Source organism: Anopheles aquasalis, chromosome 3, assembly GCF_943734665.1.
Source record: "Anopheles aquasalis chromosome 3, idAnoAquaMG_Q_19, whole genome shotgun sequence".
NCBI classification, from domain to species: domain Eukaryota; kingdom Metazoa; phylum Arthropoda; class Insecta; order Diptera; family Culicidae; genus Anopheles; species Anopheles aquasalis.
In genome coordinates this window covers 33,903,911-33,917,431 of record NC_064878.1, presented here as the reverse complement: position 1 = coordinate 33,917,431, position 13,521 = coordinate 33,903,911, and the positions used below count along the sequence as shown (strand labels likewise).

At 43.0% G+C, this 13,521-nt stretch overlaps 1 protein-coding gene and 2 long non-coding RNA genes across 3 annotated transcripts in view; 2 read left to right on the top strand and 1 right to left on the bottom strand.

Moving 5' to 3' along the window:
- LOC126575929 (uncharacterized) overlaps window positions 1–13,521 on the top strand; it is a 37,104-nt gene that overhangs the window by 19,932 nt on the left and 3,651 nt on the right. The window lies entirely within an intron of this gene.
- Window positions 101–2,474, bottom strand: LOC126575910 (uncharacterized). Its single transcript, XM_050236930.1, has 4 exons — window positions 2,351–2,474; window positions 2,151–2,287; window positions 1,275–1,503; window positions 101–750 (listed from the first exon to the last, which is right to left on the bottom strand). The coding sequence occupies exons 1-4, from the start codon at window positions 2,425–2,427 to the stop codon at window positions 552–554; spliced, it is 642 nt and encodes a 213-aa protein (XP_050092887.1). The 5' UTR covers window positions 2,428–2,474; the 3' UTR covers window positions 101–551.
- On the top strand, window positions 6,207–6,947 carry LOC126575932 (uncharacterized). Its single transcript, XR_007608284.1, has 2 exons — window positions 6,207–6,310; window positions 6,370–6,947. It is a non-coding gene; the product is annotated as an uncharacterized LOC126575932 (long non-coding RNA).

The window sequence follows — 13,521 nt, the reverse complement described above, 5'->3', positions numbered from 1 at the left end:
TGTCGAGTGCATTTTTGTGATCGACAGCTGGCGTTTTGTTTACATCGAGCATCGACCTGAACGGTTGGATCTGAAAAACGATTATAACGTCCTGATTGTGCATCAATAATTTCTTTTTGCTAATCGTATACTATTATTACAAAGGTTAAGTCGTTTTTGATACAGAAAAATCGGTAAAAGACTAAAATAGGCCCCCCGCTCACGGTGAGCTACTGAGTGACCAAAAAAATCGCTAATTTCTACATTTTTGGTAGCCAAATCTCCATTATAATATGCGGAAACGTAAATTAATGTATTAGGAAAGGGGGGAGGGGTGAAAAAAATACATTTAATCAGTTAAAAAGCGTTTTTTTCGGTATCTCAGTAACTCACAGTGAGTGCGGGGGCCTATTTTAGTCTTTTACCCATTAATTTACGTTTCCGCATATTTTAATAAAGATTTGGTTACCAAAAATATAGAAATGAACATTTTTTTCGGTCACTCAGTAGCTCACCGTGAGTGGTGGGGGGGCTATTTTAGTCTTTTACCCCAGTTTTATTATCATTTCATTTTACGATTTCAACATAATATTCAATTCAGATGGCGAGCGAAAATATTCATTTAAAAGAAGCACCTTGTTACTATTTATTTTGTATCTAGCGTCCTGCCACGGTAGAATACCGCTGCGGGGCACTACAGTCACATCACCACGATGAAATTTTAACATTCTTTTCCCTAGTGGGATCTGCCCTTCGAACACCGCAATGTACCTATAAAACAATTACAATGAATAATAGATAAAAATAAAAGATAAAACCCACTTTAGCCTTCCCTCCCACGTAAGTGACTTGTTGGTGTGCTCTTTTTCAAAGGTGCAGAACTTTAGGTAAAAGACTGAAATAGGCCCCCCACTCACGGTGAGTTAATGAATGATCGAAAAAACACTTTTTTACTGATTGTGAAAAAGATTTTACTGAGTGTAACCTTTACACCCCTCCCCCCTCCTTAATACATTAATTTTCATTTCCGCATATTTTAATAAAGCTTTGGTTACCCAAATTTAGAAATTAGCTATTTTTTCGGTCACTCAGTAGCTCACCGTGAGTGGCTGGGCCTATTTTAGTCTTTTATCACCAAACCTACATTAAAATATGCGGAAACGCCAATGTATTTGGGAAGGGGGAGGGGTGAAAAAGATACATTTCATCAGTTAAAAAGCGGATTTTTCGTTCACTCAGTCTTTTGCCAATCGGGCACTCAGAGAGAGGCAATGCAAATAGTGGGAAGTACTTACTGCTTTTTTTGTCGGTAAATACGCAGCGGATAACGATTTATTACAATACGTATGATGACATTTACCAAAAAGAAAAATCCCACAAAAAGCAGTAGATCTTTTTCATTTGTTGTAAGCGTTGCATATTCCATTTGGAACGGCAACATGACATTACGGAAGTCCTCCAAAATAGAAAAAACGCTCATCCCTGCCATGGCCAAGAAACTAAAGGAAGTAGCAATGTTACACGCTGAAATGAGAAAAAATGATACAAATATAGCAGCCGAAACAAACACTCAGTGAGAGGGGTGCTAATATTTGGTTTTTACCTAAATGTATTTGAGAAGGGAAAGGGTAAAAGACTGAAATAGGCCCCCCAATCACGGTGAGCTACTGAGTTATCGAAAAAATCGTTAAATCTCTTTTTAACTGATTAAATGTAACCTTTTCACTCCTGCCCCTTCCTTAATACATTTACTTACGGTAAAAGATTAAAATAGGCCCCACCACTCACGGTGAGCTACTGAGTGACCTAAAAAATAGCTAATTTCTACATTTTTGGTAACCCAATCTTCATTAAAATATGCGGAAACGTAAATTAGTGTATTAAGGATAGGGGGAGGGGTAAAAAATTTACATTTAATCAGTTAAAGTGTTTTTTTTCGGTCGCTCAGTAGCTCACCGTGAGTGGCGGGCCTATTCTAGTGTTTTACCGATTTGGTTACAAAAAATGTAAAAATTAGCAATTTTTTCGGGTACTCAGTAGCTCACAGTGTGTGGGGGGGCTTATTTCAGTCTTTTAACCATTCCCGCACAATCTGTGGCCAGCTTTTCATGCATTTTACAAGGTATCCTCCTAAAGTGGATGCAGCGTTACTTAAGTTAAGCTGATCATACCTGAAAGATAGTACTCCATAGGTGCCCTGTAGATAATTGCAAATCCTAAAGGTATTTCATCTTTCTGCAGAAAGTATTTTTCGCGTTTCGTTACATCGCTTCTGTTCTTAGGTGAGTTCGTGTACACAGTTCTGCGTCTGAAATGTGGATTCAATTTCATCAGTATGCAATGGCCACATCATTCTCTCAAATAATCTTACACTTGGCACAGAGCAGGGCGACTCACTATATTAATTACTTTGGTTTGCGCCAAACAAGCTATGCGGTAGAAAAACATGTTTAAGACGGATGTGTGACTTTAGTTTGTGTCATTAAGGTGCTTATTCTGTACCAGGCGATTTCGATGGCCTCAAGCGTTCGATGATTCATGCGAATTTCGAAACTTCAACTCGTTGTTTCGAAACGTTTCGAAAACAATAAACAATTCAAAATGACAGTTTGAAGTAAAAAAACTGTGAATTAACTTGATTTTTTCGGTATCAAAAACGACTTAACCTTTGTAATAATAGTATACGATTAGTAGAAAGAAATTATTGATGCACAATCAGGACGCTATAACTGTTTTTCAGATGCTCGATGCTCGATGTAAACAGAACGCCAGCTGTCGATCACAAAAATGCACCCGTCTGACCAGGCTCCATAGTGAGAAGACGGCTAATGAGCTTGCCGCTATAGTGAGAAGGAAGAAAAACGTCAAACACGAGATTCTCAGTATGGAGCTTGCTGCTGGCGGCCTTTCTCTCTGTGTGAGGCCGTTCGCTCCCGCAAAGAACGATTCCTCTCTCAGTATGGAGTTTCGCTGTTTAGCGAAATTCTCAGGGTGTGTGAGTCGCATGCTGCCGTTGATTCCCTGTGTGCCTACGAGCGAGTGTGTGCGCCACTCGCGGCGAACAGCTGTATGCTCTCGTATGACGTGTATGATCGAGCGAGAGAGGGATATCGCTTGCCTTTTCTCGCATGGGACCGCGGCTTCGGAGACCGTTTCAAACTATTTTAGTTTTTATATGTTTTTCTCTAATAAAAAAAGGAATTTGAATGTAAAATTGTAGCTATTTAAATTGTTAATGATTTAGGTGTGATTTGGTACCAGATAATCGTTGGTTTGGCCTGTAAAAATGCCGTATCAAGCTGCAGAAGTCGACTCAAAATTGTTTGCCAAACTTCCTTTTTCATTCATTTAGGCAAGAACTGTTGAGCTGGATGTTGATTGTTTAGTATTTCTTAATCTTATCTAAACCTGTCCTATGTATGAGAAGCATTGTAGAACAATTCCTTCCTCAATCACATGTTGGCCGTGAAGTGGTTTGTAACTCTTTTACCCTCGTTCCGCAAGCTGATAGTAAAGATCTATACTTCTTGTACGAACGATGAAACAAAGGATAATAAAGCACTCCGATTCTACAAAAGTATAACTCTTTTTCTAAATTTGCTGAACATTCAGTCGCAGATTAAAATGCTTTGTTAAGGGGTTTTGTTTCCAAGCAAAAGTAATTGGGAAAGAACGATACTATCGAGTGCACTACAGAACAACGATGGTGCAAACCCGGATAAATTATTAAATTTCGGCAATTCTTTAAGCACATTTCTCGAATGAAAACGGTACATTCAATTTTCCCTAATCAACGCACTCTTTACTCTTGGTTTTGCCTTTGAGACCAGCCGGGCTGAAACAAAGGTTGCTTTACAGAATCAAAGAGGAATACGCAAGAGGAACAATAGAGACAACGTAATGCAATATTAGTAGTCTAACGAAAGATCGATAGATGTACCTTAGCGGATAGAAACGGCTCATGAAATACTTCGGAACCAGCGCTGTTAGCCTTTCGATTGCGCTCGGTTGTCTCTCCGTCTGGAGTAACATGCATTAAACGGTTTATAATGCATTTGTAATTAATTACAAACACATTTACTTCCAAAGAATCCCAAAGACGAAAGGTTCTATCATGTAGAAGCGTCCGTTTGAATTTGTTCTCGCATTTTAATAGTGGTATTTGTGTTTTATATCCTGCCTGCTTGCAGACGATCGTACGTAAAACAGTCGGCAACTGCACTTTGTGCGTACCGTTTTGGGGTTGATATAAACTATTAGATGATATTTCAGAAGGCCAAGGCCAAGACCGATCGTAGGTTGTATCACCTGATAAGAATATCGTCACCACTGAGCCAAACTTGTGCGGCCCTCGTTGATACAGCGGAATATGTCCTGTTTCAGAAATCGAGGATTGTTGAAGCCAGGATTGATTGAACGCCAATAAGTAAGATAACCTTTTACACCACAGACAACTACGTGAACCACCTAATAACATGGCTGCATCTGGATATTCTTAACAAAATTGCAAGTGTTTCCTTACATCCCTTGGTTGCCTTTAGCACTAGCGACATTTAAAACAATTCTGTGACTTGGCGCAGCTATTAAGCAATTTGGCACGGACCATTCTTAGTTGAGAAATGCTTTTCACGAGTTCAAAGACTGTTACCAGAAGTAGATACCGTTAGTGCAAAGCACACTGTTGTTGGAAACATTATTCTAAATAGCTCTGCTAAAGTAAACGTGCCGCCTATGAAGGATTAAGCGCAGCTCGGCGATGAATCTTTTGCTAAACTATCTTAGTTCACAAACAGATTCAGACCGTATAAAGCGGGATAGATTTGTGCAAGACACTTGATGCGCAATTTTAGGAAACCGAGACAGGAATTTTTACTATAATCATCAAGAATCACCCCGAAACGGAGGATGATATGGAAAGGAAGAACAGATATTTTTACTCGGGCCGCTCCCTTGCCAATAAATCGTCCTTGAGTTGCCGCTAACAGTTTGAGTGTAACAACGTTTTCCTGCATCCCTAATGGTACTTCTAGTTCTGGCAGCCACCCACGTTCCCGTTGATTATGTGTAACAATCGTTCCATGTAGTCTTTCAGTGGCCAAGCCGTACAGTGTGCCTTGTGCGGTCAAGCTTTGCTGGTGAAGATCGTGGTTTTGATTGATGCCATGTACGATCCTTGACATGGCATTCGTTTGTTTTCAATGTAAACTGTGACTGGTTGAGCAAGCAGACATTGCGTCTCTTTGCAGGAAAAAGGACATCTTTATGCGCCTCAATTTGATCCCGATTACGGCTGCAGCGCACCTGCGCGGTTCCAAAATGCCGACGTATTTCCTCTGCTTTTCCCACCGCCAATTACGCTACCGCTGCGAATAGCAATCGTATCTGACCAGCACGCAGTATCGTTTAACCTTATCATCCTTACAGCTCGCGCTAAACGGTCCATCCCAACGAGATGGGAAGCATGAAAAACCGCATCTCTGTGCGGTAGGGATCACCGTGGAGCGCGAGTTGATGATCGAACAAACATTTGGGAAAAGAGCACAAAGAGCAAAACTATTCATACTGTGTGCACAGCACTTTCCGTTTCGCATATTCTTATTGATATGCATACTTATTGATTTCAAGTTGGTAAAATTGTGCACCGTGTTATTGTGCGTTTAAAGTGCTCCGCCACAAAGTTTGGTTCCGATCGCATCGACGAAATACAACCACATCGGCAGGTAAGTATGGTTCTCTCAATAAATAATCGCCATGCATTAATCGTTCTCTCGAATAATTCCAGCCGCGAAACACCGATCACGACTACCATCACACAGACACCGACCCACGGCCCCACAGCCATGACCGAAGACGAAGTCGTACAGAATAACAGCTGTAGCACAGAGCGAGGGAAAAAGGGGGAAGGAACACAGAGAGAAAAGAGAAGCGGGAAGAGAGAGAACCGGCCCGGCGGCGGCCGACCATTCTCTTTTTTTTTGCTCTCAACCGCAGTCACGAGCCACCACGAGGCTGCTTCCTTTCTTCGAGCAGCTTCAGAAAAAGGTCGCACATTGGTCACAAGAACCTCCAGCCCCTTTGGTGAGAACGAGAAATGCGACCAATGTGCGACCTTTTTCCGAAGCACGTGCTCGGCTCGAATTTTGCTCGATTTTTTTCCCCTGATTTGCTCGAATTATGGTCGATTGGGCACTCGACACAAAGTGTCTATAGGAAACAGGTGAGTCATAGCACTTTTTTTCTTTTTTGCTTTTTTTTTGTTTTTTTGACATTCGACGCCTTGTTTACGTTCATCACCAAACCAGCGTGCGTTTGAATCCGAAAAAGTGCAATGGTTTTATCAGCTATATTATCTACTTTTGCTCGTTTAAATGATACATTTTCTAATTTTAGAACAAATGAGCAGCCCCGCTGTGGCTAACAACGTGTCAATAGGGGCCGAAAACGCCGGCTATCTCTGATTCTGAAACGAGTGGAAAAGGCCCGGATCCGGCTTCCACCGATAGCCGGTCACTGTCGGCTTAGACTATTGGTTAAAGGACAAAAGGACGGAGACGATCGGAGTGTGATGGACAATCACATCAGCGCTATATGCTCAGTGCATCCAAAGGAGGGTGTTGTCGCGTGTCCGACCAGAGATCCGGCGAAGGTGAACCCTCTTCGCTTGTTCCGAACACGGAGCAGCAAGGAGAAGGAGTGGGTTCTTCTGCCCGAATAAAGGCAGCTCCAGCGCGCTTTGTTCATCATATAAGAACGCTGGCTCGGCAGATCGTCTGCCAATCGCAAGGCGCATCCAAAGGAAGAGTGATAAGGAAGAGTTTGCAAAACACAGCTAGGCAAAATCTATAAGGCATCTTAAAACCACCAATGTAGAACAATCAGAGCACTGAAAAACTGGAAAACTTTAACTTTCTTTACGGATTTCTTACTTCTCAAAGCGAATACAGCGTCTCCAACGCAACCAAAACATAGCCACGAACTGTCAGTTTTTTAAATCGTCGCGAGCGATTTTGTTCGGGATGACTTCACCTGTTTCCTACCCGTCTGACCAGGCTCCATAGTGAGAAGACGGCTAATGAGCTTGCCGCTATAGTGAGAAGGAAGAAAAACGTCAAACACGAGATTCTCAGTATGGAGCTTGCTGCTGGCGGCCTTTCTCTCTGTGTGAGGCCGTTCGCTCCCGCAAAGAACGATTCCTCTCTCAGTATGGAGCTTCGCTGTTTAGCGAAATTCTCAGGGTGTGTGAGTCGCATGCTGCCGTTGATTCCCTGTGTGCCTGCGAGCGAGTGTGTGCGCCACTCGCGGCGAACAGCTGTATGCTCTCGTATGGCGTGTATGATCGAGCGAGAGAGGGATATCGCTTGCCTTTTCTCGCATGGGACCGCGGCTTCAGAGACCGTTTCAAACTATTTTAGTTTTTATATTTTTTTCTCTGATAAAAAAAGGAATTTGAATGTAAAATTGTAGCTATTTAAATTGTTAATGATTTAGGTGTGATTTCCCGTGTGACAGAAATCGCTCACCGCCACTCAAATTGCCCTGTTAAGAGTCTAACAGGGCGCTAACAGGGCGCTAACAGGGTAGAAATCTTGCTGCTGTTTACAGGGCTTTTGCGCATGTATTGGTGCCATTTTCCACGCATTTTTGCGATGGTGTGTGTGCCATCCTACCGTACCCCGGTGCCCAGTGGCCCCGCCCCCTAAGATATTTCGGATCAATATGAAGCACGCAAAAGCATAATTTCATTTTCACCCATTTTATTTTCACCTTTGAATCGGACACTTTGCCTCGCAAAACACATCACAAAACACAACACTTCGCACAACACTCCTCTGCTTCGCTGCCTGTCCCACGCTGATTGATGCCAGGGTGCTGCCGAAAAAAGACAACATGATTGATCATGATCAGATTTGATCAACAAAATATTTTTCAATTTCTTACCATTTTCCGTTGTCGCACATGCCCACAAATAATGTCCACGGGTTTAGATGCTCCGTAGCACAAACGAATGATACAAATTCACAGCAAAACTAGCTTTTTTCTTCACAATTTTCGGATGCACGATCGCAGCACATCCTGCCTCTTGCGCGTCGTTTTCAACTGACGCCATGTTGGATCCAGGCCTTAGCAGAAATTTTCACCTTCCTCTTTCGTTCGCCGTGCCCTTACACAAACACACGCGCACGGGGCCGTATCCGAACACGCAGTGCTCGTGAGCGATCGAGTGAATGGTGAGACAGCATCAAAACAATCCGTGGGAGTGAAAGAGATAGCATGTACTCGAAAGAAAAAAATCGACTGCTTGACAAAAAGTCTGTCATGGGGGTTGGTACCAGATAATCGTTGGTTTGGCCTATAAAAATGCCGCATCAAGCTGCAGAAGTCGACTCAAAATCGTTTTCCAAAGTTCCTTTTTCATACATTTAGGCAAGAATTGTTGAGCCGGATGTTGATTGTTTAGTATTTCTTAATCTTATCTAAAATTGTCCTATGTATGAGAAGCATTGTAGGACAATTCCTTCCTCAATCACATGTTGGCCGTGAAGTGGTTTGTAACTCTTTTACCCTCGTTTCGCAAGCTGATAGTAAAGATCTATACTTCTTGTACGAACGATGAAACAAAGGATAATAAAGCACTCGGATTCTACAAAAGTGTAACTCTTTTTCTAAATTTGCTGAACATTCAGTCGCAGATTAAAATGCTTTGTTAAGGGGTTTTGTTTCCAAGCAAAAGTAATTGGGAAAGAACGATTCTATCGAGTGCACTACAGAACAACGATGGTGCAATCCCGGTAATAATTTCGGTAATTCATTTAGCACATTTCTCGAATCAAAACGGTACATTCAATTTTCCCTAATCAACGCACTCTTTACTCTTGGCTTTGCCTTTGAGACCAGCCGGGCTGAAACAAAGGTTGCTTTAAAGAATCAAAGACGAATACGCAAGAGGAACAATAGAGACAACGTAATGCAATATTAATAGTCTAACGAAAGATCGATAGATGTACCTTAGCGGATAGAAACGGCTCATGAAATACTTCGGAACCAACGCTGTTAGCCTTTCGATTGCGCTCGGTTGTGTCTCCGTCTAGGAGTAACATGCATTAAACGGTTTATAATGCATTTGTAATTAATTACAAACACATTTACTTCCAAAGAATCCCAAAGATGAAAGGTTCTATCATGTAGAAGCGTCCGTTTGAATTTGTTCTCGCTTTTTAATAGTGGTATTTGTGTTTTATATCCTGCCTGCTTGCAGACGATCGTACGTAAAACAGTCGGCAACTGCACTTTGTGCGTACCGTTTTGGGGTTGATAGAAACTATTAGATGATATTTCAGAAGGCCAAGGCCAAGACCGCTCGTCGGTTGTATCACCTGATAAGAATATCGTCACCACTGAGCCAAACTTGTGCGGCCCTCGTTGATACAGCGGAATATGTCCTGTTTCAGAAATCGAGGATTGTTGAAGCCAGGATTGAATGGACGCCAATAAGTAAGATTACCTTTCACATCACAGACAACAGAGTGAGCAACCTAAAAACGAGGCTGCATCTGGATATTCTTAAATTGCAAGTGTTTCTTTTCATCCCTTGGTTGCCTTTAGAACTAGCGAGATTTAAAACAATTCTGTGACTTGGCGCCGCTATTAAGCAATTTGGCACGGACCATTCTTAGTTGAGAAATGCTTTTCACGAGTTCAAAGACTGTTACCAGAAGTAGATACCGTTAGTGCAAAGCACACTGTTGTTGGAAACATTATTCTAAATAGCTCTGCTAAAGTAAACGTGCCGCCTATGAAGGATTAAGCGCAGCTCGGCGATGAATCTTTTGCTAAACTATCTTAGTTCACAAACAGATTCAGACGGTATAAAGCGGGATAGATTTGTGCAAGACACTTGATGCGCAATTTTAGTAAACCGAGACAGGAATTTTTACTATAATCATCAAGAATCACCCCGAAACGGACACTGACGATGATATGGAAAGGAAGAACAGATATTTTTTCTCGGGCCGCTCCCTTGCCAATAAATCGTCCTTGAGTTGCCGCTAACAGTTTGAGCGTAACAACGTTTTCCTGCATCCCTAATGGTACTTCTAGTTCTGGCAGCCACCCACGTTCCCGTTGATTATGTGTTACAATCGTTCCATGTAGTATTTCAGTGGCCAAGGCGTACAGTGTACCTTGCGTGGCCAAGTTTTGCTGGTGAAGTCGTGGTTTTGATTGATGCCATGTACGATCCTTGACATGGCATGCATTTGATTTCAATGTAAACTGTGACTGATTGAGCAAGCAGACATTGCGTCTCTTTGCAAGAAAAAGGACATCTTTATGCGCCTCAATTTGAGCCCGATAGCGGCTGCAGCACACCTGCGCGGTTCCAAAATGCCGACGTATTTCTTCTGCTTTTCCCACCGCCAATTAGGCTACAGCTGCGGCTAGATATCGTGCCTGACTAGCACGCAGTACCGTAAAACCTAATCCCATCGCAACGGGAAGCATAGCAAACCGCATCTCTTTACATGAGGGATCACCGTAGAGTGCGAGTTGATGATCGAACAAACATTCGCGAAAGGAACACAATGTGCAAAACCATTCATCATGTGTGCAGAGCACTCTCCGTTTCGCATATTCTTATTGATATGCATTCTTATTGATTTCAAGTTGGTAAAATTGTGCACCGTGTTATTGTGCGTTTAAAGTGCTCCGCCACAAAGTTTGGTTCCGGCCGCATCGACGAAATACAACCACATCGGCAGGTAAGTATGGTTGTCTCAATAAATAATCGCCATGCATTAATCGTTCTCTCGAATAATTCCAGCCGCGAAACACCGATCACGACTACCACCACACAGACACCGACCCACGGCCCCACAGCCATGACCGAAGACGAAGTCGTTCCCTCTACAGAATAACAGCTGTAGCACAGAGCGAGGGAAAAAGGGGGAAGGAACACAACACAGAGAGAAAAGAGAAGCGGGAAGAGAGAGAACCACTTGCCCGGCGGCGGCGGCCGACCATTCTCTTTTTTTTTGCACTCAACCGCAGCCACGAGCCACCACGAGGCTGCTTCCTTTCTTCGAGCAGCTTCAGAAAAAGGTCGCACATTGGTAACAAAAACCGATTGGGTACCCAATCGACCATAATTCGAGCAAATCAGGGGAAAAAATCGAGCAAAATTCGAGCCGAGCACGTGCTTCGGAAAAAGGTCGCACATTGATCGCATTTCCCGTTCTCACCAAAGGGGCTGGAGGTTTTTGTTACCAATGTGCGACCTTTTTCTGAAGCTGCTCGAAGAAAGGAAGCAGCCTCGTGGTGGCTCGTGGCTGCGGTTGAGTGCAAAAAAAAGAGAATGGTCGGCCGCCGCCGCCGGGCCGGTGGTTCTCTCTCTTCCCGCTTCTCTTTTCTCTCTGTGTTGTGTTCCTTCCCCCTTTTTCCCTCGCTCTGTGCTACAGCTGTTATTCTGTAGAGGGAACGACTTCGTCTTCGGTCATGGCTGTGGGGCCGTGGGTCGGTGTCTGTGTGATGGTAGTCGTGATCGGTGTTTCGCGGCTGGAATTATTCGAGAGAACGATTAATGCATGGCGATTATTTATTGAGACAACCATACTTACCTGCCGATGTGGTTGTATTTCGTCGATGCGGCCGGAACCAAACTTTGTGGCGGAGCACTTTAAACGCACAATAACACGGTGCACAATTTTACCAACTTGAAATCAATAAGAATGCATATCAATAAGAATATGCGAAACGGAGAGTGCTCTGCACACATGATGAATGGTTTTGCACTTTGTGTTCCTTTCGCGAATGTTTGTTCGATCATCAACTCGCACTCTACGGTGATCCCTCATGTAAAGAGATGCGGTTTGCTATGCTTCCCGTTGCGATGGGATTAGGTTTTACGGTACTGCGTGCTAGTCAGGCACGATATCTAGCCGCAGCTGTAGCCTAATTGGCGGTGGGAAAAGCAGAAGAAATACGTCGGCATTTTGGAACCGCGCAGGTGTGCTGCAGCCGCAATCAGGATCAAATTGAGGCGCATAAAGATGTCCTTTTTCCTGCAAAGAGACGCAATGTCTGCTTGCTCAATCAGTCACAGTTTACATTGAAATCAAATGCATGCCATGTCAAGGATCGTACATGGCATCAATCAAAACCACGATCTTCACCATCAAAGCATGAACACGCAAGGTACACTGTACGCCTTGGCCACTGAAATACTACATGGAACGATTGTAACACATAATCAACGGGAACGTGGGTGGCTGCCAGAACTAGAAGTACCATTAGGGATGCACGTTGGGGGACGTTGTTACGCTCAAACTGTTAGCGGCAGCGCAAGTACGATTTATTGGCAGAGAAAAAATATCTGTTCTTCCTTTCCATATCATCATCAGTGTCCGTTTCGGGGTGAATGTGTTTGTAATTAATTACAAATGCATTATAAACCGTTTAATGCATGTTACTCCAGACGGAGAAACAACCGAGCGCAATCGAAAGGCTAACAGCGCTGGTTCCGAAGTATTTCATGAGCCGTTTCTATCCGCTAAGGTACATCTATCGACCTTTCGTTAGACTACTAATATTTCATTACGTTGTCTCTATTGTTCCTCTTGCGTATCACTCTTTGATTCTGTAAAGCAACCTTTGTTTCAGCCCGGCTGGTCTCAAAGGCAAAGCCAAGAGTAAAGAGTGCGTTGATTAGGGAAAATTGAATGTACCGTTTTGATTCGAGAAATGTGCTAAAAGAATTGCCGAAATTATTACCGGGTTTGCACCATCGTTGTTCTGTAGTGCACTCGATAGAATCGTTCTTTCCCAATTACTTTTGCTTGGAAACAAAACCCCTTAACAAAGCATTTTAATCTGCGACTGAATGTTCAGCAAATTTAGAAAAAGAGTTACACTTTTGAAGAATCGGAGTGCTTTATTATCCTTTGTCTCATCGTTCGTACAAGAAGTATAGGTCTTTACTATCAGCTTGCGGAACGAGTGTAAAAGAGTTACAAACCACTTCACGGCAAACATGTGATTGAGGAAGGAATTGTTCTACAATTCTTTTCATACATAGGACAGGTTTAAATAAGTTTAAGAAATACTAAACAATCAACATCCGGCTCAACAATTCTTGCCTAAATGTACGGAAAAGGAAGTTTGGAAAACGATTTTGAGTCGACTTCTGCAGCTTGATGCGGCATTTTTACAGGCCAAACCAACGATTATCTGGTACCAAATCACACCTAAATCATTAACAATTTAAAAAGCTACAATTTTACATTCAAATTCCTTTTTTTATTAGAGAAAAATATATAAAAACTAAAGTAGTTTGAAACGGTCTCCGAAGCCGCGGTCCCATGCGAGAAAAGGCAAGCGATATCCCTCTCTCGCTCGATCATACACGCCATACGAGAGCATACAGCTGTTCGCCGCGAGTGGCGCACACACTCGCTCGCAGGCACACAGGGAATCAACGGCAGCATGCGACTCACACACCCTGAGAATTTCGCTAAACAGCGAAGCTCCATACTGAGAGAGGAATCGTTC